General features: G+C 44.4%; 1 protein-coding gene across 5 annotated transcripts in view; it reads left to right on the top strand.

Annotated features, from left to right (window-relative positions):
- FYB1 (FYN binding protein 1) overlaps positions 1-27,182 on the top strand; it is a 270,798-nt gene that overhangs the window by 140,230 nt on the left and 103,386 nt on the right. For all 5 annotated transcript variants that reach the window (XM_030193065.1, XM_030193068.1, XM_030193064.1 and 2 more), the window contains exon 4: positions 22,064-22,116. In XM_030193065.1, coding sequence (XP_030048925.1) covers positions 22,064-22,116 — 53 coding nt within the window. The remainder of the gene's footprint in view (positions 1-22,063; positions 22,117-27,182) is intronic.

Raw genomic sequence — 27,182 nt, 5'->3', positions numbered from 1 at the left:
TTTCCATGAAAAAGCATTTGCTGATGTTGCTTTTATGTTTACCTCCTTGCAGATCCATTTCATGTCTTCTAATTCAGTATTTCCCAAATCTGATCCTGGAGTACCTTTTGCCAGTCAGGTTTTCAGGATATCCACAATAAATATGCATGAAAGAGATTTGCATGAAATGGAGGCAGTGTATGCAAATCAAGCTCACGGTATAAATCATCTGGTGGTAGACACCAAAATGCCCATAGGAATATAGTGGGTGTCTTAAGATCCCCCCTAAGTAAGCAGGTAAAGTTAGGACAGCAGAAAGGCTGTCCTCAGTGGCGTTCCTAGGGGCGCTGACACCCAGGGCGGATCGCCGATGCGCCCCGCCCCCCCCCCCCCGGGTGCAGTGCCCCCCCCGGAACAGCGCGACACCCCCCCTGGCGAAATAACCCCCGGGTGCAGCGTGACCCCCCGGCGAAAGAACCCCCCCTGGGTGCATGCCGCTGGGGGGGGGGGTGCTGCACGCCTGGCTCTTCGTTTCCATGCTCCCTCTGCCTCGGAACAGGAAGTAACCTGTTCCAGGGCAGAGGGAGCATGAAAACGAAGAGCTGACAGGCGCGCGGCACCCCCCCCAGCGGCATGCACCCGGGGCGGACCGCCCCCACCGCCCCGCCCCCCCTTGGTATGCCACTAGCTGTCCTAACTTTATCTGCTGAGCTAACTGGACACTGGTCTGAATATTGGCCTGTGCTCTGTTAACTTCTGAGTGAACACACATACCTGGATATTCAGTTCCACAGCCCAGACATAGCCCAGCATTGAACATCCAGGGTTAATTCAGCCCACAACTGTTCTTAAAATTCACTGACTGCCATGGGCTAAATATCTGCCCCACAGAACTCATCCAGACATCAAAATAGGGCTGTCTGAGAGACGAAGAAAAGTGAATTTTGAAAATCTCGCTGGCTCAAAAATTAAGAAACTGCATATTTAGAAACAAAGAGCAGAAAAAGACAGCACAATGGGGCTTATGTACTGTGATGTTACTTGTGCTTAATGAGAAAAAGAGCACAGCTCTTCAAACCTCCCTGAGTTTTTCTCCTCCATGATAGATGTGAGAATAATGTATAAGTAATCCAGTAAACTCTGTTTTCCTGACGGCGCTCTAGTAATTGAAACATGGTTCCATGTGGGGAACGGAACAGGAATTTTGAAGAGTTGTTCAACCTCATGTTATCACGTATTTAACACTGGATTGTGGGTTAGATTGGTTTGAGTGAAAAGCCAGAACTAAACAACAACATGAAATCTGCTTAGCGGTAGGAGAGAATAGAAGAGAGCAGCAGACCATCTGAAAGTTGTGTTGGCGCACATAAGTACAAGTCTTTCTGATGAACATTTTACAATTGAGATACTGTTGGGAAAAGGACTGGTCTCATGTTTCTCGATGAGAATAACAGCAATCAGTGTGTATTAGTAGGATAATATTTAATACTTTGAGCACTAAAGAAATATTTTTGATATAATTAAGAAAATGATTTAAAAAAACAATTTCAATAGAAGATTAGTTTCTTAATATTTTTGAGAATTTTATAAATTTTGGAAACTGAACGTTAATAGGTACCCCAGTGTGTATTAGACTGATTAAATTTTAACTGCCAGACCTTTGACCATTGTTCTAATTTTTGGAGATCTCTTCTCATGGTTTCTACTCCCTCCAAGGTATCCATTCTATTGGCTATCTTCATGTCATCCGCAAAAAGGCAAACCTTTCCTTCTAACCCTCCAATAATGCCTCTCATAACTATATTAAACAGAATCGAGCTCAGCACTGACCCCTGAGGCACTCCACTGCTCACCTTCCTTTTTTCCAAGCGGATTCCATTTATCACCACCTTCTGCCACCTGTCAGTCAACCAGTTTCAATCTAGTTCACCACTTTGGGTCTCAAGTTCAGCCTCTCAGCTCATTCATGAGTCTTCTGTGAGGGACCATATCAAAGGCTTTGCTGAAACCCAAGTAGATTATTTCTAGCTCATGTCCTTTATCTAGTTCTTTGGTCACCCAGTCAAAGAAGTCAATTAGATTTGTTTGGCAGGATTTTTCTTTGCCTCAAATCCTGTAACCCATCGACTTCTAGAAAGTTAACTAACTATCCCAGGAATTGACTCCAACTTGTGGTGTTCCACAGGGCTCCCCTTTGTCCCCTACTCTATTTAATATACTATTTAATATACTGCAGCAAGACATGTTTACCTACCCCTACTCTAGCTGAGATAATATTTAACCATCTCTCCGACCTCATGTGCAACTTTCTTTAAATCAGTCACCTTACTTTCTAACTCTTCTTACTCTCTTACCTATCTATATGTTCCATCTTTGATTTACCCCCTTCACTATCTCTCTATATAAAATGCACCTCCAACGTTCTAATGAAGCCTCACTTTCCCAACATTCTAAAGTGAGGCGTCAGAGACCGCTTTTTGCTCCATGAGTGACTGCCCCGCCCACGCGTCAAACGTGATGACGTCAAGGGCAGAGCAAACACACTCAACGAATCGAAAAAGCAAAGCCTAAAATTGCGTCACAACAATCCACCCTTCACAACACCCCCACCCCCCTAAGTCGCCACCCCTCAACAACCCCCCCCCCCCACAAGCTTCACACCGCTGCCACCCGCAAACCCCCACAGCAACCAGAGACACAGGCAGGGGGAGGAGTAGGGAAACACGCTGCGCATGTTTCCCTATTCCTCCACCTGCCTACGAATCGCTACACACTGCTACCAACACAGACGAAGAAGCGCTGCTGCTCATGAATGCTGCCCGCTGCACCTGCTCCTCCTTCAGCCGATCGACGACTTCGAGGGACATCCCGCTGCCCCCCTCGGTATTCCCAGGCACAAATCACAACCCCCCCCCCCCCAAACAAACAGCAACCAGCCATGGAGGAGGAATAAGTCAGGGAAGGAACAAATAACTGCAGTCAGCGCCAAGGAGTAGCGGCAACACCAAAAAAAACTACAAACCAGCGAGGGACGTGTAGCTCCGTCCTCACGTCACCACGTGATTACGTCAATGGTGGGGCGGTACAAACAGCGTCGCACATACACAACTTGGACGGAGATCCCCGTGCCCCCCTCGGTAAGCAATGACATCAACGGCGGGACGGTACAGAGAGCGTGACACATACAGAACTTGCGCCGAGATCCCGGAGCCACCCTCGGTAACCGACATCAACACACAACACCTAACCTCACAGCAACAGGGTCAACTCAGGCTGGGAGGGTATGCTGGCATGGAGGAGGAGGACATTAGGGAAGGAAGACAGAACCGCTTAACAGAGAGAAAAGCAGGTGGGGAGGGGCTCCTCACACCAGAGAGGTGGGGGTGGGGGCCCTACGAGAGGGGAGGGGCTCACACTCACTCACTCACTCAGTAGAGGTGGGGAAGGGACAGAGGGGGGAGGGGAAGGCAGGAGAGGTGGAAAGAGGGACGAAACGGAGGGGGGCCAACAAAAGGCAAAAGTAGGATTAGAGGGGGATGGGGAAAACCAGACTCTCACTCTGTCAAACACACTGTAGCTCTCGGAAAACTCTGTCTCTCTCACTCACTGTGTCCAACATATGCACTCGCACACACTCATTCTGAAACACACACACTCACTCACAGATACACAAGCACTCAATCTCTCTCTCATAATTGCACAGTCACTCTCTCTCTCACACACACACTCACTCTAACATACACACTACAAGGAAAACCTGGCTAGCGCCTGTTTCATTTGTTTCCGAAACGGGCCTTTTTTGCTAGTCAATTATAATGTTCTATTACATATTATGGTGACATTATAAGTAGCATACTATGCCATTTATTTGTATTGTTATTTGAATATTTTTGCTGCTGTAATTGCCTATTGCTCATATTTTATCTATTCTTTCGGTATACCGCCTTGAGTGAATTCCATCAAAAAGGCGGTAATTAAATCCTAATAAATAAATAAATAAACAAACAAACTATATTTTCCTTCAGCAGCAACTCCATTATTTTTCCTACCACCAACCTATACTTAACGGCCTGTAGTTTCCCACTTCTTCCCTGTCTCTGCTTTTGTGAAGAGGGACCACACCTGCTCATCTCCAATCCAGTGGAACCTTTCCTATCTCTAAAGATCTGTTAAACAAATCCTTAATAGGTCCCACCAGGACTTCTCTGAGCTCCCTCAGTATCCTGGTATACTTAAGAGTACACTTTAAAAAGTGTGTCTTAAATAAGACCTTACCTTAAATTTCTTATAAGTAGGTTATGCCCAGATCTTCTTAGGCAGGCTATTCCAAAGCACCAGCACCTTCTAGAAGAAAGCCTTCTCCTGTGTGACTACCCAACTTGCCTTTGACAATGAAGGTATCGACATCCTATGATCTTGAAGTGGCCTAAGGCACCTTACTGGCATGTATAAAATAGTCCATCTACTCAGTTACAGTGGCTCCTGTTTCCATAGCATGAATGGGGCCATTGTTCCAGCTCTTGTCAGGGATATGGGTGTGTGTGTGTCCTTATGCCAATGTGGCCTACAGCTGTCTGAGAGATGGCAAGAAACCGTGTTTGATCCTCCCATCCTTCTGGCCACCTCTGCTGGGACATGACAAAGGCAGTTTACATACTGCAAGGTAGTAATCCTAGGTTTGAGGGCATCTATCTGTGATGTAAGCATGCTAGCTGGCTTGTGGCCTTCACTGATGCCAGTAATTGCACATCACTCCATAATTAATAGCCATGATCTTGGGGGACTCGGTGGGGGAGGAGTACACATAGTTGAGGAGGGCTTGTGTACCACTATCATGTAGAGGTTTCAAGGGCCCCCAGCTTTAGGCCTTGAGGGATGTTTTGCAGGACAGCATACCTAACTTTGGACCTCACAATGGTATATACATTCAGTGTGGACGCTGGCTCAGGAGAGGCCATCCATTTGGGTGGCATGTAGGAAAATGTGGGATACAAATGCAGCAAATAATAATAATGTAGTCAATGTATTCTCCTCCTTGAACACTCCTTTGACAGGTACATATGTGACTTAGGGATTAGGGCTGTGTGCCCTCAATTTAGAGGATGTGGGTTTGTTTCTCACTGTGGGTGTTTCTGGTCAATGTTTTATTTAGCCTGCCTTAGCTGCTGCAATGTGCTAGGTAGGTGTCTGTGACATGCTGGTCACATTTCTATTGGTCACAGGAAGGTGCTATGCAAACCCTCCCCCCCCCCCCCCCCCCCCCCACACACACACACACATCCCTTCCTTTCCATGAAATCTAATTGCTTTGGGGGTTGGCTGCAACACATTCTAGTAGATATGGTGGTTGAGGGCACACTGTAATGAGGATAGCTACATATTCAGGCCTCAATCCAGGCCACACCTGTTATAGGGGTGCAATGTCAGTTTCAGAGCTAGGGGGCACAGGGGGAACAGTCGCTCCCACAAACAGATTTTTAAAAAAAAATGGTGCCTATGTGCCATAGCTTAGGCTTCCCCAGCCCCTCAAGGAACTGCAAACTTAGCTTCTGTTTCCTACCCCCTCACTCACTGGTGTGTCCCACTGCCTGCCCGGCATCTTGGCTGAGAACTTTTATTTATTGCATTTGTACCCCACATTTTCCCACCTATTTGCAGGCTCAATGTTTACATAGTACCATCAAAGGCGTTTGCCCATCGGTGGATAACAAATACAATGTTGTATAGTGATCGTATGAGGTATAAGTGGAGGGTCGGAATGGATGAAGATTGCGTGATGTCCTGTTCGATCATAATCATGCTGTGTTGGTAGGTGAAGAGGGTTTCATGGGGTCGTGGGGGGGTAGGCATTTTTGAAGAGGTAGGTTTTTAGTGATTTCCTGAAGTTCAAGTGGTCGTGGATTGTTTTCACAGCTTTTGGGAGCCCATTCCATAGTTGTGCGCTTATGTAGGAGAAGCCGGCTGCATAAGTTGTTTTGTATTTCAGTCCTTTGCAATTTGGGTAGTGTAGGTTTAGGTAAGATCTTGACAATCTGACTTTGTTTCTTATTGGTAAGTCTATAAGGTCTGTCAAATGAAACAAAATGAAGCTGCATGTGAGGTCATCATAGCTCTATGTGCGCCACTGCCAGTTTCCCTCCTCCTCCACGAAACAGGAAGTTACACATCATAGGAGGGTGGAGGAGCAGGGAAACCAGCAGTGGGCAGCGCACATAGAGCTATGATGACCCCGTACATGGCTTCACTTTGTTCTCAGCCAAGGTGCTGGGCAGGCAGCAGGGTAAACCAGTGAGTGAGGGACAGGGCAGGGAAGCTAAGTTTGCAGTGTGTTCCATGCTTCTGCGGACCTGTCAATGAGTGACCAGGAGGGGGTGGAAAGGGAGAGAGTGAGAGAAATGGGGCCAATTAAGGAGGTAAGATTGAGAACAGGAGATGGCATGTATTGTTGGTAGCATTTTTATTTAATATCACTTATGTTTAAATCTGTTTATTGACGTATTGCATAAAACATACATACATAATGTCCAGCAGATAACCTTACTAATACAACAGACAACTTGTAATCCGTCCACATACAACAAATCATTTTCTTCTTTTATCCCTAGACACCCCCTCCCCCCACCCTCCCTTCCTTTTAGTTTAAGGTTCAACAGTTTTTATTGATGACAATTCAAAGGGAACACCGTTAACCTGGTGCTTATACAGAAATTCAAAGTGTATAGACAAACTCTTTTTTTAACCGTATGATATAACTCGTCATCAAACTTTTAACATATTATTTCTACCCCTCCCCCCCTCTAAGTGTTGGTCAACCTGTGCATGCTTTGACTTTCCATGTTGAGCTAGCTCCCTCCCGTCCCGGAGGAGGTCCTGGGTCCTTTACTCTGATGACCCCCTCCCCCATTCTGGAAGGTAGCACTCTTATTATGCCGACTTAGTCTACTATACCAAGCTACCAAGTTATGATTTGCTCTGTTTACCATGTTTGTTCTTTAGGCATAGCTACTAATCCACCTTAACCGCTCTCCCATACACTTTGAAATTTAATAACCCCACCTGCTCCCTTTGCCCACCCACTCCCCCCAACCTGATATTCAAAGAAAAAAAAAAAAAAGAGGATATGGCCGCTTCATAGTCGGTTCAGAATAAAACTTCTCGCCCTAGGCGCCAGGGACTGGATATAAGGTTCCCAGATCCTCAGGAATGCCTTCTTTCCTTTAGGGGAGGATCCCACCTCTCTCCTCTCCATCATCAGCAGTTCATATAAACTATTTCTCCAATGCCAATACTCTGGCGGTTCAGAATGTACCCAAGCCTGCAAGATCAGTTTCTTACCTACTAAACTGGCTTTCCTGATGAACTGCCGGGCTCCCCCCGTGTGCAAAACAAAGAACTCATACTGATCTAAAAGGAGACCCTGCGGATTAAGCGGAATCTTGCTCTTTAGTATCGATTCTAGAAATCCCACAATTTGCCTCCAATAGTTCTGGATCTTATAACATTCCCAAAGGTAATGATATAATGTGCCTTCCCTCTGCCCACAATTTAATATCACTTATATTTTCAAACATGCCAGCTTGTGCAGCATACAGATGTACACAGAGGAAGTATAATAACAGAATAACTTTTCCTAGGTAGAGTAATAATTTGTTATAAATCGTAATCAGTGTGTCATTTGGAGGGGCTGGTTATAGGGATACCCTAGCACATGTTATATTCATGCAGAGATTTGTTTTCTCCTGGGATAGGGCTACTAAATCAGACATCATATTATGAGAATCAGGTGCGCAACATTCAGAGTTTCTATCTATCTGTTTATTTACTTATGACATTTATATCCCACATTAAAATGAATTAGGTTGAAACCTGGTAGCATTAAAATCATTTTTCTTTGCCTAGATCAAAAGAGAAAGATGGTTTGTGGGAACTTACTACTACTACTACTTATCATTTCTATAGCGCTACAAGGCATACGCAGCGCTGTACACCATACACAAAAAGACAGTCCCTGCTCAAAGAGCTTACAATCTAGATAAAATGAGGTGGATGCTCCTCCTGCATCACCACATCCCACGTCATCTCGACCTGGGGTAGCCAAAATCAGTGAAAATTATATTGTTACAGCCAGGGGCGTATCTGCGTGGGGCCACAGGGGCCTGGGCCCCCACAGATTTCACCCTGGACCCCCCTACCGCCGTTAACTCTCCCCCGCCTACCGCCAACCCTTTCCCCGCCTACCGCCATCACCTACCCTGAGGTCCGCTCCTGCCGGCTTTTTAAACTATTACTTCAGCTGGCAGGGGACCCCAACCCCCGCCAGCCCAGCCGAGGTCTTCTTTAACTTCTTCATCCTCGTGCTGTTAAAGCTGCATGATGCATCCTTCCAGTTGGATGGAGTTTGACGTCGCAGCACGTTGTACGGACGTCAACGTGCTGCGACGTCAAACTCCGTCCAACTGGAAGGATGCATCATGCAGCTTTAACAGCACGAGGATGAAGAAGTTAAAGAAGACCTCGGCTGGGCAACCCCCGCCAACTGAAGTAATAGTTTAAAAAACCGGCAGGAGCGGACCTCGGGAGTAGGTGACGGCGGTAGGCAAGGAAAAGGTTGGCGGTAGGCGGGGGAGGGTTAATGGCGGTGGGGGGGAGGGTTGACAACGACGACGGCGGGGGGGCAGCGGTAGGGGGGTTATAATGTGCCCCCTCACTCTAGCCCCTGCCCCCCCTACCGCCGAACCTCAGATACGCCCCTGGTTACAGCTACAAAAAGATCTCTGTCAGAAGAACTTGTGTGTAAAGTAGGAGCATGCTATCAGTTTAATATTATGTGCCATGGATATTATATAATATAATATTATCCTATATAATAAAAAGCACCTCCAACATTCTGAAACTGACTCCATGGCACTGTGGCAGTGTAGGGTTCTAAGTCTGTAGTTCAGCGTTTCATTGGCTCTCACTGTCAACAAAGAACCAATCAGACAGAACGGAACTTGGAGGAGGGAAGTGGAGTGAATTGAATCTCTAACAAGCAATCATATACAGGGAGGTACAAACATCAGTGGAGCAAGTGCACAGAACAGAAGGGAAGACAAACATTTAATCAGTTTGTCACTCACAGACATCACAAACACACACACACACACACACTCAATCACTCTCTGTATCTCTCTTTTACACTGTCTGTAAAACACACTGTCACTCTCAGTCTCTCACATGGGCAACTGTATGTTGCATTCTCACGAGTAAGGAGCTCTTCTGATGTGATTGTTAAACTGATTGAAGGGCCTGAGCAAGGAAACCGTTTACCACATTGTAACACAGTTTACACAAAAAATATTGTATATAAAGAAATCTTACACATGTAAACAACAATTAAATTCAGAATACAACCGTGGAAACATTAATGGCAGGAACTCATTACATTGCTAGCGCCCATTTCATTGCGTTAAGAAACAGGCCTTTTTTTACTAGTATATTATATTATATTATACATTATAAAAATGCACTTAATATTGTTTATTATTACTATTTAAAAGAGACATATTGAATAATAAGGGCAGAGCTACCTTCATGCAGAAGTCCAGAGTCAGTCTAAATGTGCCAACATTTTCCAGTCCTGTAGTTTATATGTATTTCTTCTTCAAGTCTGGTTGTAACAAGCATGTTTATTTTTTGGGGGGAGGGGGTAATCTTTGTCTCCCGGCAGTGTGTTTGTATATAGATGAGTCCCAGGAATAATGATGGGTAAGGGAAAGCAACAATAGAACAGTTAGAGCTGAATGACATTTGTGTTTTCAAGTGGTAATGCATAGCTTGATGGGAAGTCCTTGTTGTAAGACCAGAGTAAATTGTTTCTTAGCTTTTTGTTTAAAAATTAATCGAGGAACAAATCTATTATTCTGTCTCACTGTATTTCCAGTTTTGGCACAGTATAAGTCATCACAATGACAAAATATAAGAAAACCAATGGACTGCATTAAGGGCTTATAGCCCATTTAGTTATGTTTATGTTATGACCCAGTAGTAGTGAGCCCTTGTGCCCCGACAGAGCATGGCAGAGATGGAGTGCTACCGCACTCAGTCAGGCAGCCAGACAACCCCTAGCCTCACCTGGAAAACGACCACAGTTCACCGGGAGTTGAGCTCCCAGCTGCAGGCGGCCACCAGGACTTCTGGAACCGACGAGGTTGCACAGCCGCTGACCAGGATGGCAGGAAACAGACACAGTCCAGAACCAGTACTCCGACAGGCAAAGAATAGTCAAAATCAGTCCAGGGTCAAGGCAGGCAGCAAACAAACATAATCCGAGAAAACTAGCCAAGGTCCAGTGCACAGGTAAACAGGAACAGAAGAATAGTCAGTGAACAGCACTCCCACAGCAACTCCTCAGAACAATTGAGGCCAAAGCAATGAAGGCCTGGAGGCAGTGCTTTAAATAGTGAAGCAATCTGAGCAAACCAAACTCAGGCGAATCCAACATGGCTGCCCCCATAGGAGATCCTCCTAAGACCAAATATGGAGTTCCTTCCTGTTCTCGTTTATACAAGATGGCTGTCCCCTCCTGAGCTAGCCAAGATGGCTGCTGCCCTTGCTCCAAGCCGGATGACGGCTGCCAGACTTAGGAAACTGAAACAGACCCTCCTAAGACTGAACCTTGTCCCTTTTGGACGGAGCTGAGGAATGACTTAGCCGGGAGGAGCGTCAAACAGGTGAGGGACGTAACAGTTTAAATAAATTAGGGTTCTGCATGAAAGAAAACATTGATTTTTATTATTTTGACTTATGAAAACCACTTGTCCCTGTAACATGCTCAAAAAGGAAAAATCCATTTGTACAAGAGATGAGGTGAAGATATGATTCCATGTGCCCCAATGAAAGGAGAGTTTAATTTTAATTCAGTTTAATTTCAGTATATTCCTTCTTTATAACACCAGGCTTCCCAAGGCAGATTACAGCAACAGTTAAAATCAGTGCTTTTTTTCTAGCAAAAAAGGTGCTGGTACTCAAACGCTAGGCCACCCTTCATAGGTGCGGTGATCACTGAGAGAGCCACCCTACAATAGCCAGGCCCCCTGCAACCAGTCACAGAATCTATGACAAGGCAGAATTGGTGTGTAGAGGCTGAGATCGTTCATTAAAACTTGGGGACCATGAGTCGATTTTAGCAGACAATGGAAAAGGTGCCGGTACTCAGTACCCCCAAGTACCCCCTCAAAAAAGGCCCTGGTTAAAATGAACCTATTAGTAAACTGAATATTCTCACTGAAATTTGTCTTTGTATTATTGTATTGTATAGAACAGTGTAGAAAAGTGAGCACAAAATACAGACTTTATTAGTGCTGTTTCTACCAGCTACAGTAACTTAAGCTGTTTTAGTGATATTCAATTTTTATTTAATGATATTTATATCTACATATGGGAAGCTTTCAAATAAATTAAAAACCATCAAATAAGTTTTTAAAAAAACAAACCTTTTGTCCTCCACCTTTTAAGGCACTGCCTATCCAACTGGAACAACTTTTGACTTTTTACAGATGGACCACACATAGGCAGTCCATTTGCTATTGTTTTTGGTGAAGGAAAATGGCAGCAAGCTCCACCTACTGACTTCAACCCATATAATGGACTAGATAGGCTCATACCCTCTCCTCGTCTAACCTCCTTGGGGCCATTGGTGGGGTGAGAGGAAGAGAGGTGGGTTTGCATGATGAATGGGGAAAAAAGAAAGAGACAGGAGCACTGGGGTAAAGACAGGCAAAGGGGAGGAGGAGAGAAAGACAGGGTAAAACTAGATGCTGAGGGATGAGAGAAAGAAAGGTGATATGATGAGGAAGAGAGAGGTAATATTGGATGGAGAGGGGGTGAAAATGGGGTAATGTTGAATGGGGGGATGAGAGAGACACAGAAGAGATCCTAGATGGCTGAGGGGAGGGGAGAGGGAGGGGAGTCCTGCATGGGGGGGGGAGAGAGAGAGAGATGGCCTGCTTGGGAATGGGGATGGGGCATGGGACGATGTTGCATGATGAACGTGGTAAAAAGAGAGAGACTGGAGTATTGGGGAAGAGACAGGCAAAACTGCACAGAAGGGAAGAGAAGAGAAAGACAGGGTAAAGCTGAATGCTGGGAAATGAGACACAGAAGGGTGACGTGATGGGGAACAGATAGATGGTGAGGGAGTGAAAGAGAGAGTGATGTTGGATGGGAGCATGAGAGAGAGAGACAGAAGAGATCCTGGATGGCTGAGGAGGGGGGGAGTCCTGCATGGCAGATAGAGATGGGGTTAATCCTGCATGGCACATGGAGAAGGGGGAAGTCTTGCATGGTGGATGGAGAGAGAGAGAGAGAGAGAGAGGAGATAAACTAAAAGGCAGCAAATCTGTCAGGGGGAGTAGACTTTTGTAAAGTATGCACCGGCTGGTGTCGGCTAAGTGGCAGTGCCAGTGTTCTCGCTCAGGTGGGGTGGCTGTGGCAATGATTTAACACAGACTTCCTCTGCTGTGTCCCACCTATGAGGAAAATAGGAAGTTACATCAGGAGGAGGGATGCAGCAGACGTCCCAGGACTGGTCAGAACAAGTAGCCTGTCTTCTTAACTACAAGTAAAAATATTCAAATTGTGACCATCATCTCAGGGACAGCACAACCACTCCTTCCACTGCTAGACACTTTTTTAAATTAGATGGGCATTTGTTTGTATGGTGACTCTACAGGATGTGGAGATCACTAGTCGTGAGCATTTTTACTTTGGGTAACAAGGGCTGCCAACGCCAGAGCCTACTTTCAAATAGGCCCAGAAACAAAATCCTGCAAGAAGACACTCAAAACCTATATTGAAAACTTACCATACCATAACTGCCCTAAACCACCTATGAAAAGACAGTGACAAATATTATATTGGACCCTAGAGCACCAATATACCTACTGCTGGGAAAGTGGAACAAGCTGGACTGTTACAGATTCTTGCACTAAGCCCAGATTCTAACGTCCTTTAGTTAAAGGGCTCCTAAGTTTTTACTTGAGGCAATGGAGGGTTAAGTAATTTGCCCAAGATCACAAGGAGCTGTAGAGGGATTTGAACCAGGTTCTCAACCCACTACTTTAACTATTAGGCTACTCCTCTACTCTATAATTCAATTGGGCATGAAATCCCTCCATTGCTCCAGTCACCATTTTGAAAGCATTTAAGGAGGGCTGTCTCTCATCAGGAGCAATAAGTATGGATTGCTTTGGGTAACAACTGCATGTCTATATTCCTCCAAGCCTTTGAGGAACCTCTGATCCTGCCTAGTCCCCTTCATGGTGAACAAATCCAATCAAGTTTGATGCTGGACAAAGTAGGTAATTGACAGATGCCAACTCTCCACCATAAACTGAATCAGGAGGGGAACCCATAATCTAACCTTATGCTCTGTCATGACAGAAATAGGCAAAAGAAAAAGCAAAAACTCAGGAGCTCTGCATCAGCATTCAATCCATACACCATCTTGGATTCCCTCTGCTACAATTCTTTGAAGGCTTGAATAAACATGTAGATAAAGGTGAGCCAGTTGATGCAGTGCATCTAGATTTTCAGAAAAGCATAAGAGTCCAGAGGAAATTTAAAAAGCCATGGGGTAGGAGGCAATGTCCTATTGTGGATTGGAAACTGGTTAAAAGAGAGAAAATAGTGATTAGAGTTCAATGATCAATTTTCTCAGTGGAGGAAGGTAAATAGTGGAATGCCAAAGGAAAAAGAAGAGGCTGATCAAAGGATGAATCCACCACTGGAGATGTACTGAAGAAACACTTTATTGATATAAATATAGAGACCCAACACGGTCCGTGTTTTGGCATATTGCCTACATCAGGGGTCACATGGATAAGTAATTGCATTTCAGCAAATGTCAAATCAAAGGTCTGTATTGCGGTCGAGATGATCAAAAGTCGTACGCAAATGAACTGCCACTGGCAAACTCAACGGGGTCTGCTCATGATCAGCCTCTACTTTTTCCTGTTTGGTCTTTCTGACGTAGAGATGTTTCCCTGTTTGTGTTTTGACAAATAGTGGAATGTCACAGGATTCTGTACTAGGACCAGTGCTTTTTAACAAACTTACAAATGTTCTAGAAATGGGAACAGTGAGTGAACTGATCAATTTTGCAGATCACATCAAATTATTCAAAGTTTTTAAATCACAAGCAGATTGTGAAAAATTGCAGGAGGAGTTTGTGAGATTGAGAGACTGGGCACCAAATGGCAGATGAGTGATGCACATAGGGAAGAATAACCCAAATTGCACAATTTGGGTTATTCTTCCCTATGTGCATCACTTTCATCTCATAATGCAGAACCTTGAATTACACAATTCAAGGTTCTGCATTAGGAGTCACCATCCAAGAAAAGGATCTAGGTGTTATCGTGGACAACACATTGAAATCTCCTGTTCAGTATACAGTGGCAGTCCAGAAAGCAAACAGAATATTGGGAATTATTAGGAAAGGAATAAAACAAAGAATAGCGTATTGCCTTTGTATTGGTATGTGTATATACATATTTGTATGTTTTTGTGCTGGTGTGTTGGTATGTGTGTGTGCGCTCATTTGTGTTTCTGTGGGAGAGTGTTTGTCTGTACATGTGAATTTGTAAGTTGTTTATATATGTTTGTTCTCTTTTCTCAACAAAAGAAGTGTTCTAGGGACTGGTGTAGTATTTGCAATGCTGCATTTTCATAGACTTTGTGGCTGGGGGCGAGGCTGTTATGGAGAGTGGATTCCAGGACACACTCCACCATTAAAAGAACAGCATCACATCGTGAGGACCAGTACTGTTTTTGCAAGCAAAAAGGCACTGCTTTCCTGTATAAGTGCTGGTGAGTTTATGTGACCAGTGCCACAGCTGACTGCGTACATGTCTTAAGCTTTCAGACCCAGTGTTATGAGTGTTTGATTATGTTATCTATATGACTATTGTGTACCACTACTACTACTACTACTTAACATTTCTAGAGCACTACTAGGGTTACGCAGTGCTGTACAAATTATCAAAGAAGGAAGGTCCCTGCTCAAAGGAGCTTACAATGGTAGATAGTGTATGTTATAAATGTTCTAAATAAATAAATATCATAGTAGCAACATGACGATTTTCAAACAGTATAAAATCGCCACCTAGTGGGTTTTTGGTTATTTTACCTGGAAATTTTCAATGTGCCAAACAACCTGTGTTGAAGTTCACCTATACCACAAGGTTTGGGTTAACATCTCTAATCTTCTGGAAAGTAACATGGAATTGTATTCTCCACAGAGTAGAGAGGGCCCTCATCAGAGGTCATTTTCGAAGTCCTGCAAAGCAATTCTACATATAAATGTAGATTTTAGAATGCAGCTATTTACTAAGGGCCCTGTTTACTAAGCAGCGTTATAGGCGTGTTAATGTTTTTAACGTGCATTAACCATGTATGCTTGTTAACCATGTATGTTCCTACAATATCCCTATAGGTGCCTATATGGTTAGCGTGCGTGCTAAGTGTAAGCGTGCTAGAAACACTAACGCACCTTAGTAAACAGGGCCCCAATTGAACTGCTGTGGGATACACGGGTTCATGTTCTGTGTGTGTACTTGGCAACCCATAAAATATACAATTATTTCTCATTTTACAATTTTTTAGACCTGGGATCTCCACCAGTGGTTGGAAGGGAATTTTGCTTACCTCTGTTGTGTTTTAACACTATCTCAAGAAGAGTTCATTCACTCAGCTCTATAACTGACCCCTGCTGCCAATATGACATCTTCAGCCTTTGTCCCCCAAAAGTAGACAGGCAAGCTACACCAATAACTGGTGCACTATTTTTATAGTAGACAGCAACAAATTCCATTCTGCACACTGAAAATTAACTTAACATATAAAGTGAATATAAATAAAACATATGAAGAAAGCTAAAATAAATTAAAGATCATCTATAGGCACATGCTTGATCATTTTAGATAGGAAATTTTTAGTTTGTTCATTTTAATTCACATGGGGGCCCTTTTACAAAGCTGTGGCAAAAAAATGGCCTTAGCACACCCACACACTAAGGCCACTTTTTGCCGTGGCCGGAAAATGACTGTTTTTCTATTTTCAGCATTAATGGCCATGCGCTAATGTTGCATTAGTTCATAGGCCCTTACTGCCACCCATTTTGTAGGCAATAAGGGTTCATGCACGAATCACACACTAATCAATTAGTGCACAGTAATGTGGCTATGCTCTCTATCCCCATTTTTTAGCGCATGGGTAATGCTCACACATAGGGATTGTACTGCCTCGGTGTGTACTACGGTAAGCCCTTTTAAGCTATGGTAAGCTCTCATTAGTGCTTTACCGCTGCTTGGTAAAAGGGCCCCATGATATTTACTTTTGGATGAATTCATATTAATATTTTGTCATTCATATAGATGTTTTTTTCATTTGTTTTAACTTTCATTATATGTTTTATTTACATTCACTTTACACCTTACATTCATTTTTTATGGCTAATATGGTAACTTTTTATATATTTTATATGTCTCACAAACTTCTCTGCATGCTAAGTTAAATGTATTATTTATATTTTAGATTGTGTATGCCCCTGATGCAGGCAAAAGCCGAAACTTGGTCATATCAGGCCATTCCACAATAAAACAACTTCTATAATACTGCTGCATTTTGCCTTTGCCCAGTGTCTGGTTTCCACCAATTTCCTTCTCCATTTCACCTGCTGGAATTTTGCTTCTATTTTGCTTCAAAAAATGAAGTTTTCCCCTAGCCTCTGTAAAACCCACCAGTTCTCTTTTTTATTTATAACATTCCCGAAATATTTCAGCTGCATATTTCTTTCACATCTTCCTTTCTTTATGCATTGAGCTAGATTTAGTAAAAGGTGGTACCACATTAGCACATCCTAGCATACATAAATGTTCTTTACCTACCAAAGGTCCTATTTTATGCAATAGGGTCAATGTTCTTTAGGTTCAAGTCTGTTTGATATACTGCAAGTATACTGAAAGTCTATATAGCCAAAAAATAGATATGGGAAAGAAAGACATTTGACCATACAACAGTGATTCAAACATCAAGACATGACCATACGTACCCTACACAAGGGGGGGAAGTGGGAAGGAAGAGTTACAATTTAAAACAAAGGCATGGCAGGTTAGAGAGAGAATATAAAGGGAAAAGAGGACATAAGGAATTCTTATTCTTCAAGCCTCAAGCCAGAAGGGGAATAGTTAAAAATTAGGAACACCTAACAAATGCATTCTTGGATAGTAGTTGGGAAGGCAAGAGAGACGTATTATGCCTTTAATTAAGATTTACGTTTTTCAAAAGCTGCTTCAAGCCTGAGATAAAGAGGTAGACTAATCCAAGGGTAGGGTTGACTGCACTGAAGCACAATGTTCTTGTATTGTCAACGTAAACCTGGTGAAAGGAAGGCATAATTAGAAGACGTTGCTGTGACAATCGAAGAGTCCTTGCAGAGGAGTAAAGACTTGTAAGACTGGCCAAGAAGGCAAGACCAAAAGATTTGATTTGATGGCATAAAATAAGGTTATATTGGATTCTGTACTAATAATGCATGGTAATATTACTAGTGAACTTTAGTAAACCTAGCCCTTTGACAACTGTTTGAGGGCTGGCCATTGCATACTGTATCACATTTGTTTACACTAGCAGCAGTACATAAAAATAGAAGTTACAGTCAGAACAAAAATAGCCTACTTTCTACAGAACATGTAAGAATTAATTTATGGCAGGTCACCGCCATTATGAAGGTCACATAGATGCCTATTCTTAGCCTATGTGATAAAGACACATAAGTCATTCGCATTTTCCCATGTCATTTCAAATGAATGCACTGCTGGCAGTGCTTTACAGGTTGTGATATCTTTTACTGGTGTTACATAGACTTGTGAAACCCAAACAAGTCTATTATATACATGTATACACTGGAAGAGAGACGGGAAAGAGGGGATATGATAGAGATGTTTAAATATCTCTGGCATTTCAGATGAAGGAAAGCAATGGAATGAGAGGGCATAGGATGAAGCTAAGAAGAAATAGGCTTAGGCGGAATCTAAGAAAATACTCTTTCATGGAAAGGGTGGTGGATGCGTGGAATGGCCTCCCAGTGGAGGTCGTGGAGATGAGAACTGTGTCAGATTCTAAGAAAGCATGGGACAGGCACGTGGGATCTCTTAGGAAAAGTAGGAGTTAGTGGTTACTGAGGATGGGCAGACTGGATGGACCATTTGGCCCTTATCTGCCGTCATGTTTCTATTAAACTCTCAAAAATTAATTACAAAATAGCATTTTTCTGGGCCATATTGTGTTATATGAACTTTTGAAACTACATAGGCTCATTCTTCAGGGCCGGCCTTACCAATTGCGGAATCCTTTGTGGACCAGTTTGGACCCCTCCCCCCCCCAGCAGTTCAGTAGGACCCCGTCTCCGAACCCCCTTTTAAATGTGTGTTTCTCCATAGAGGACTCACAGTGACAATTTGCATAGGCCATCTGTCACCAATCCTGGAGCCTACTCTCTGCGAAGAAATGCAAAGTGATGCACTTAGGGAGTAGAAATCCACGGGAGACGTAAGTGTTAGGTGGTGAGAGACTGATATGAACGGATGGGGAGAGGGATCTTGGGGTGATAGTATCTGAGGATCTGAAGGCGATGAAACAGTGTGACAAGGCGGTGGCTGTAGCTAGAAGGTTGCTAGGCTGTATAGAGAGAGGTGTGACCAGCAGAAAAGAGGTTTTAATGCCCCTGTATAAGTCATTGGTGAGGCCCCACCTGGAGTATTGTGTTCAGTTTTGGAGGCCGTATCTTGCTAAGGATGTCAAAAGAATTGAAGCAGTGCAAAGAAAAGCTATGAGAATGGTATGGGATTTGCGTTACGTGTGAGGAGAGACTTGCTGACTTGAACATGTATACCCTGGAAGAAAGGAGAAACAGGGGTGATATGTTTCAGACGTTCAAATATTTGAAAGGTATTAATCTGCAAACAAACCTTTTCCGTAGATGGGAAGGCAGTACAACTAGAGGACATGAAGTGAGATTGAAGGGGGGCAGACTCAAGAAAAATGTCAGGAAGTATTTTTTCACGGAGAGAGTGGTGGATACTTGAAATGCCCTCCCGCGGGAGGTGGTGGAGATGAAAATGGTGACGGAAAGTGGCCTAGTGGTTAGGGTGGTGGACTTTGGTCCTGGGGAACTGAGGAACTGAGTTCGATTCCCGGCACAGGCAGCTCCTTGTGACTCTGGGCAAGTCACTTAACCCTCCATTGCCTGCTGCATTGAGCCTGCCATGAGTGGGAAAGCGCGGGGTACAAATGTAACTAAAATAAATAAAATAAAAATAAACATAAAGGAATCCTGTTCGGAAGGAATGGATCCTCAGAAGCTTAGCCGAGATTGGGTGACAGGGCTGGTGGTTGGGAGGTGGGGCTAGTGCTGGGAAGACTTCTACGGTCTGTGCCCTGAAAATGGCAGATACAAATCAAGGTAAGGTATACACAAAAAGTAGCACATATGAGTTTATCTTGTTGGGCAGACTGGATGGACCATGCAGGTCTTTTTCTGCCGTCATCTACTATGTTACTATCCAGCTTATTTTCGAAGGAGATCGCCGGCCATCTTCCGACACAAATCAGGAGATGGCCGGCGATCTCCTGAACCCGGCCAAATCGGTATAATGGAAAGCCGATTTTGGCCGGCACCAATTGCTTTCTGTCGCGAAGCTGGCCAAACTTCAAGGCAGCGTACAGGAGGCAGGACGGGGGCGTGGCTACGAGATGGCCAGCTTCGCCCAATAATGGAAAAAAGATGGCCGGCTCTGATGAGCATTTCACCGGCTTCACTTGGTCCATTTATTTTTAGGACCACATCTCAAAAAAGTGCCCCCCATTGACCAGATGACCCCCGGAGGGAATCAGGGATCACCCCCCCCCTTACTCCCCCACTTCCCACCCTAAAAAAAAAAAATTGCCAGCCTCAAATGTCATACCCAGCTCCTTGACAGCAGTATGCAGGTCCCTAGAGCAGTATTTAGTGGGTGCAGTGCACTTCAGGCAGGTGGACCCTTGCCCCCCCCCCCCACACCTGTTACACTTGTGGTGGTAAATGTTGAGCCCTCCAAAAAACCCCAAAATCCACTGCACCCACATGTAGGTGCCCCCCTTCACCCCTTAGGGCTATGGTAGTGGTGTACAGTTGTGGGGAGTGGGTTGGGGGGGATATTTGGGAGGCTCAGCACACAAGGCAAAGGAGGTATGCACCTGGGAGCAATTTTTGAAGTCCACTGCAGTGCCCCCTAGGGTGCCTGGTTGGTGTCCTGGCATGTCAGGGGGGCCAGTGCACTACAAATGCTGGCTCCTCCCATGACCAAATGCCTTGCATTTGTCCGGGTTTGAGATCGTCGGCATTAGTTTCCATTATCGCCAGAAACCGATGTCGGCCATCTCTAAAGCCGGCCCAAATGCTGACATTTGGCCGGCTCCAACCATATTATCGAAACAAAAGATAGCCGGCTATCTTTTTCGATAATACGGTTCTTCCACCGCTTTATGGCGCCGGCCATATAGATGGCTGGCCATCTATTTGGCCGGTGCCATTCGATTATGCCCCTCTATGTTACTCATGTGTCCTGCCCTTGAAGAATCAGGAAATTACATCAGAAGGAGGCTGAACACAGAGCAGGACGCAGCAGAAAGCAAACTTCAGGGTCTGTGGTAAACGGCCTTTGTGAATCGCTGCTGCTGCCCTGAGCCCTCTACAGATAGACAATATTTTAAGGTAGGGTTGGGGTTTGGAGATAGGGGGACATGCCAGGGCGGGGCTCTTAAGAGCATGAGACCCTGTGCAGCTGCTTTTGTCATCCCTGCTTAAGGCCGGCCCTGCCTTCGTCATCTGCTAGTTTTTAAATTTCTCAAAAATTCAAAATAGCACCTATCTACATTTTTAAGCAGCACTGCCATGACTGTACCCAGCAATATAAATGGTCAATAACCTTAATCTATTACCTCTTTTCCACCACATGATGTGGACAAGCCATCATCACTGATGCCACTGTCTTCACATAATCATGCCCATGACCATCCCCAAAAATATTAAAATTAAGGATGTCTTAATATTGTTTTTTTTTCTTATTAGTATGGCCACACCATTTTTCCCCATCAGCGGCTGAAAAATATGGGATTACTGGAAAGATTTTACGAAGTTATCTCATGATATGTGGTGGAACACAGTATGTCTGTTCGCTAAATATGAAAAAGTTGCAGCAGAGAAATGCGGTTTCCTTATAGCATTTAATAAAACCTGGTCTCCTGTGATCAAATATTCATCCAGTTAATCATTGTAATTATTGTGTCTATGAACGGGTACTATTTACCTTACCTCTAACACTCAATATGTTTACTTACTCCAAAAATGATTTCTCTTTCTATTGGGTCACAATTCATATGGTTGTACATTCATTTGAAATGTATCATAATCATGGACTCTCGAGCTGTATAAGTTGTTTATATTACCAGTGGCGTTCCTAGCCTGGATGGCACCCAGGGCGGATCACCAATGCACCCCGGGTGCAGCGCGCCCCCCCCCCCCCCCCCTCCCGCCTGCGAAATGACACCTTCCCTCCCGGGTGCATGCCGCTGGGGGGGGGGGTGCCGCGGCATGCGCCTGTGGGCTCCAACTTCACTAACTTCGCTTGTTCGCTGCAGCTCCCTATGCCCCGGTACATGAAGTAACCTGTTCCGGGGCAGAGGGAGCTGCAGCGAACGAGCGAAGTTAGCGAAGTCAGAGCCCAGAGGCGCGCACCGCGGCACCCCCCAACAGAGTGCACTCAGGGCGGACCGCCCCCCACCGCCCCCCCCTCCCTTGGTACGCCACTGTATATTACATTTATAGTCTGTGTACATAGACCTAACAAGTTAATTTGTTATTAAGTCACAGGAACTTAATTTTCTTTCTTATTGTCTTTTTGTGATAAAATTAATAAAAATGATTGAACAACAACAAAAAAAGGATGTCTAAACATATTCTTTTCCATCTAATCATCTTTCAATGTTTCATTTCAATTTACAGAGCTCCAGATGGTGAAAATTATGATGATGTTGAATTTGATTCCTCTCTGGAAGGTAATATAGTTGTCACATTCGGTGAATGCCATTTATTATGAATTACACTGATGAAACTAAAATTCTAATTATTTACTAGAAGTAATCTTCTGTGAGTCTCTCCTGCTGTATTTATATTTCAAGTAACATACTTATTACTTGCATTGATACCTAATTAGGTAACAATGGCAGCCTGATTAATAGAATTGCATTATTCCAGTCCACTGTCACCAAAAGGTTTTGTTTTGCTTTGTTTTTAGGATTTTGCTCACACCTTTTACACCAGGTATTTCCCTGTCTCTTTATGAGGCTCCTATTCACTTGTAAACTATCCATGTCTGTTGCCACCATAAATAATTCCTAATCCTTATTTATCCTGTTTGTCTTTTTTGATTAGATTGTAAGTTCTGTTGAGCAAGGACTGTCTCTTATGTGTTTAATGTACAGCACTGTATATGTCTAGTACAAGGGTTCAGTGGCGTTCCTAGCCTGGATGGCACCTGGGGCGGATCGCCGATGCGCCCCCCCCCCCCCGGGGGCAGCGCCCCCCCCCCCCCCCCCGCCTGCGAAATGACACCTTCCCCCCCCCCCCCGGCGAAACGACACCCCCCCGGGTGCACGCCGCTGGGGGGGTGCCACGGCGCGTGCCTGTGGGCTCCGACTTTGCTAACTTCGCTCGTTCGCTGCAGCTCCCTCTGCCCCGGAACGGGAAGTAACCTGTTCTGGGGCAGAGGGAGCTGCAGCAAACGAGCAAAGTTAGCGAAGTCGGAGCCCACAGGCGCGCGCCGCGGCACCCCCCCAGCGGAGTGCACCCGGGGCGGACCGCCCCCACCGCCCCCCCCCTTGGTATGCCACTGCAAGAGTTCTCAACCCAGTCCTTGGGACAAGCCAAGCCAGTCAAGTTTTCAGGAAATCCAAACTGAATTTGCATGAGGTAGATTTGCATGAAGGCAATGCATGCAAATTTATCACATGCCTATTCCATTGTGGATATCTTGAAAACCTGACCTGCTTGGACATTAAATCAGAAGGAGGCTGGACACAGAGCAGGACGCAGGAACTTACACCAAGTCAGTCAGGGTTTCAAAATATTCACACTGAATAAGCATGAAGTAGGTTTGCATACATTTGCATAGCATGAAGGCAATGCATACAAATTTATCACAGGCATATTCCATTTTGGATATCTTGAAAACCTGACTGGCTTGGCATCTTCTGAGGACTGGGTTGAGAACCCCTGCTCTAGTAGGACTATTCAAGTGATAAGCAGTAGTAGTAGGGCTCAATTGTCACAAATCAGAGCCATGGGAATCTGACATAATGTGAACATTTCTGCTGTTGTTCCCTGGAACTGGACAAAGATCACCAACTCATTTCACATTGGCTACCCCATTAAGGGGTCCTTTTACTAAGCTGTGGTAATCACTAACACGTGACACCATAGCATAAAAGGCCCTACTGCAGGGCACATTCAGGCATCTCACAGTAATTTTGTGATTGGCGCACACTTCCCATGCTCTACAAAATCAATTTTATTGTTTAGCACTGGGGCTGGGTCTAGGGGCAGAAAGTAGGCATGTTCTGCGCTAAGCAGTTAGCACAGCTACATTGCCGCATGCTAACTGATTAGTGCATGATTAATGCGTGAGCCCTTACTGCCTACAAAATAGGTAATGGTTGGGGCTCACACACTAATGGGAAAATCAGCACATAGCCATAAATTCAAAAAATTAAAAAAAAAAAAGCAGCCATTTTACCAAACTGTGGTAAAAATTGCCTTAGAACATGGGAATGACCCGCATACGGATGTACTAAGGCCACATTTTACCACAGTTTGGTAAAATGGTTCCTAAGAGTTTTACCAGTCTGGACTAGATTACAGTTGATGATCTAGAATTAAATGTTTTTGAAGTACTGTGTCAATTCCCTTTAGCTCCCTGCAAAGCATATTTTCAGATTCAGGATGGTGATGCATCAAGTCTTATGGGAAATAGAGAGGGACAATCTCAAACCAAAGCAAATCCACTGAAAGATACACAGTATTTGTCTGTTATGCAACCATGAGATCATCAGACACTATCACCCTGAGTTCTCTCTCCTGGTCCATGCAGATCAACTTCTATTTCCCATTACACTCATCTCTGGAATTCTGCACCTCAAGTGCATCACTCTGCAGTTCCTTGCATTAAAGATGAACAGCCAAGTATTTAACCAATCTTCTAGTATGTTTTAAGATCATTTCTCACTCATCTGCTCCCTCAGGAGTTCTATTCTGTTGCATATCTTTGTGTTGTCAGCAAAAAGATAAACACTTGCTTCTAACTCTTCCACAGTATGCTCACAAAGATATTGAATGGAACTGGTCCCAGGATGAATTCCTGTGGCATTCCACTACTTGCCCTTTTTTCACTGATGGTTCAATGATCAAAAGTAAATACGGGCACTAGAGGCCACTAGTGCTGGATTAGCTCCCACATTTCCCTCCCCCCCCCCCCCCCCCCCACCCCATGATCAGCAAGCTGACAGCGCCCAAACAAAGCAATAACACAGAACTCATTTAAATTAGATTTAAATGAGCTCTGCTTGTATTCTGCCCCTATGATCAGAGAACAGCGCTCTCATCATAGGAGCGGAATAGTGCCATAGCCAGCTCAGAGCTGGCATTAGGGTTAAGGCTCTGTTTCCCCTCCCCCCACCCTGTCAGGCAGCCCAGGCTGTCACTGTCATGTCCTGGGGGTCCATTGAACCCCCCTCAAAAAAGTGAGGCCCAAGTGGCCTAGTGCCTGCCCTAAGCCCCCACAACCTCCTCCTGAAATAGCAACATGGGGGGGGGGGCTAGAGGTCCAGCAGAACTCCAACCCCCCCCCCAACCCTCGATACAAGAAACTCCCTTATATGGTCAGGAAGCCCCCACCCAGTGCATCCCAGGATGCAATGGTCAGGCCTGGGCGCCACCATTTTGAAGGCAGCACTGAAGAGCATGGAGTGTGATACTCCTCCAAGAAAGAGGTACGGGGAAGGGGGAGGAGTCCGCTACACCATCAGGGCGGGTGGGGGATAGAGGTGGAAGCCCACTTGGGCCACCAGGGATTTGTTTTGCATTTGAGGGGTTAGGGGTGCTGGAGATCCACCGGACCTCCAGACCCCCGTGTCACTATTTTGGGGGGAGGTGGGGCACTAGGCCACCAGGGCCTCACTTTTTTGGAGGGGGGGGCAGAATTCCAATGGACCTCCAGCCCCTGTTTGACAGGTCAGGCTTTTATTTATTTTTTATTTATTTGTTACATTTGTATCCCACATTTTCCCACCTAATTGCGGGCTCAATGTGGCTTACATGGTACCGTAAAGGCAGTCGCCAATTCCAGTATGAACAAATACAAAGTGATGTAGTGGTAGAATAGAGTTCATGTGTGACAGACACATTAGGGATTTGTAGAGGGGAAGAGTTAATTTATGTCCAGTACTAGCTTTGGTTTCGTTGTGTTGCAGTTGTTTAAGCATTTAAGTTGGGTCGGTGGGGTATGCCTTTTTGAACAGGTTGGTTTTTAGTCATTTCCTGAAGTTTAGGTGGTCATATGTTGTTTTCACAGCCTTAGGTAATGCGTTCCATAGTTGTGTGCTTATGTAGGAGAAGCTGGATGCATAAGTTGATTTGTATTTGAGTCCTTTGCAGCTTGGGTAGTGGAGATTTAGGTACGTTCGTGTTGATCCTGTTGTGTTTCTAGGTGGTAGGTCTATGAGGTCTGTCATGTATCCCGGGGCTGTGCCGTAGATAATTTTATGACAGCCCGGACCTGTCAAATAAGAGCGGGAGGACAATCCTCCTGCATTTTTACCCCACGATCAGAGATACTAGCATGCTTAAATTTGCATGCTATTATCGCTGATCATAGGGGCGGTATAGCCCCGCGCTGTTCCAGTGCTATTTTTAGATCACTGTATGGAACAGTGCAGGGCTTCTGATCATCTGCCTGTGAGGAACTGCAGAGTGATGCATTTGAGGCGCAGAAGTCCAGAAGAGTTGTATGCAATGGGAAATAAAAGTTGATCTACATGGACCAGGAGAGAGAACTCAGGATGATAGTGTCTGATGATTTCATGGTTGCACAACAGACAAAAATCTAAGGATAACTCAACTGTGTATATTTGAGTGCATTTGTTTTTGTTTAAGATTGTCCCTTTCTATTTCCCATAAGATTTGATGCATTATCCTCCTGAATCTGAGCAGGGAGCTCAAGAGAACTGACACAGTACTTCAAAACCGTTTAGTTCTAGATCATGAGCTGTATTCCAGCCCAAATTGGTAAAAATCTCAGGGGCTCTTTTACCAAACTGCAGTAAAATGTGGCCTTAGCGCATCCTTAGGCAGGTCATTCCCAAACTCTAAGGCGATTTTTACCACATGGGTAAGAATGGCTGCTTTTTTTCTATTTTTTGAATTAATTCCTTTTACCACTACCCTTAGTTTTCTGCCAGTCAACTGATTTATAATCTAGTTCATTACCCTGGGACCTATTTCCTGGCTGCCAAGTTTACTCATGAGCCTCCTGTGCAAGACAGTGCCTTAGAGATTTTGTGTGCATTGAGTGTCTCCCTTCATTTCTGATACAACTTCATAATTTTCCAAGGGCATTTTATAGAAGGATCACCATTTGGAGGAGTGAGCATTTCTACCAAAAGCCACTAAAACCCACCTATTCCTTGGTTACTATATCCTCTGTAGGATAAAGATAAGGACTGAAGTACAAATCAACATAGGCATCCAGATTTTCCTACATTTGCACACAACTATGGAACACATTAGCAAAAGTTCTGAAAATCACGAACGACCACTTAAAATTTCGAAAAAACCTAAAAACTCACTTTTTTAGAAAGGCATACCCCACTGATTCAACATAAACGCCAGATCACTGAAATACAACATAACTAAAACACGATATGGACACGTTGCACGATCCTCTAATGTGGTTGAACCACATTAGCACTATTTAACTATATTATCACCTTGTATTTGTTTACACCAGAATCTGTAATCACCTCTCTGGAACTATGTAAGCCACATTGAGCCTACAAATAGGTGGGAAAAT

The sequence above is a fragment of the Microcaecilia unicolor genome, chromosome 2 (assembly GCF_901765095.1).
Source record: "Microcaecilia unicolor chromosome 2, aMicUni1.1, whole genome shotgun sequence".
In the NCBI taxonomy this organism is placed as follows: domain Eukaryota; kingdom Metazoa; phylum Chordata; class Amphibia; order Gymnophiona; family Siphonopidae; genus Microcaecilia; species Microcaecilia unicolor.
The sequence above is the reverse complement of the archived record's forward strand: the minus strand, read 5'-3'. Positions and strand labels throughout refer to the sequence as shown.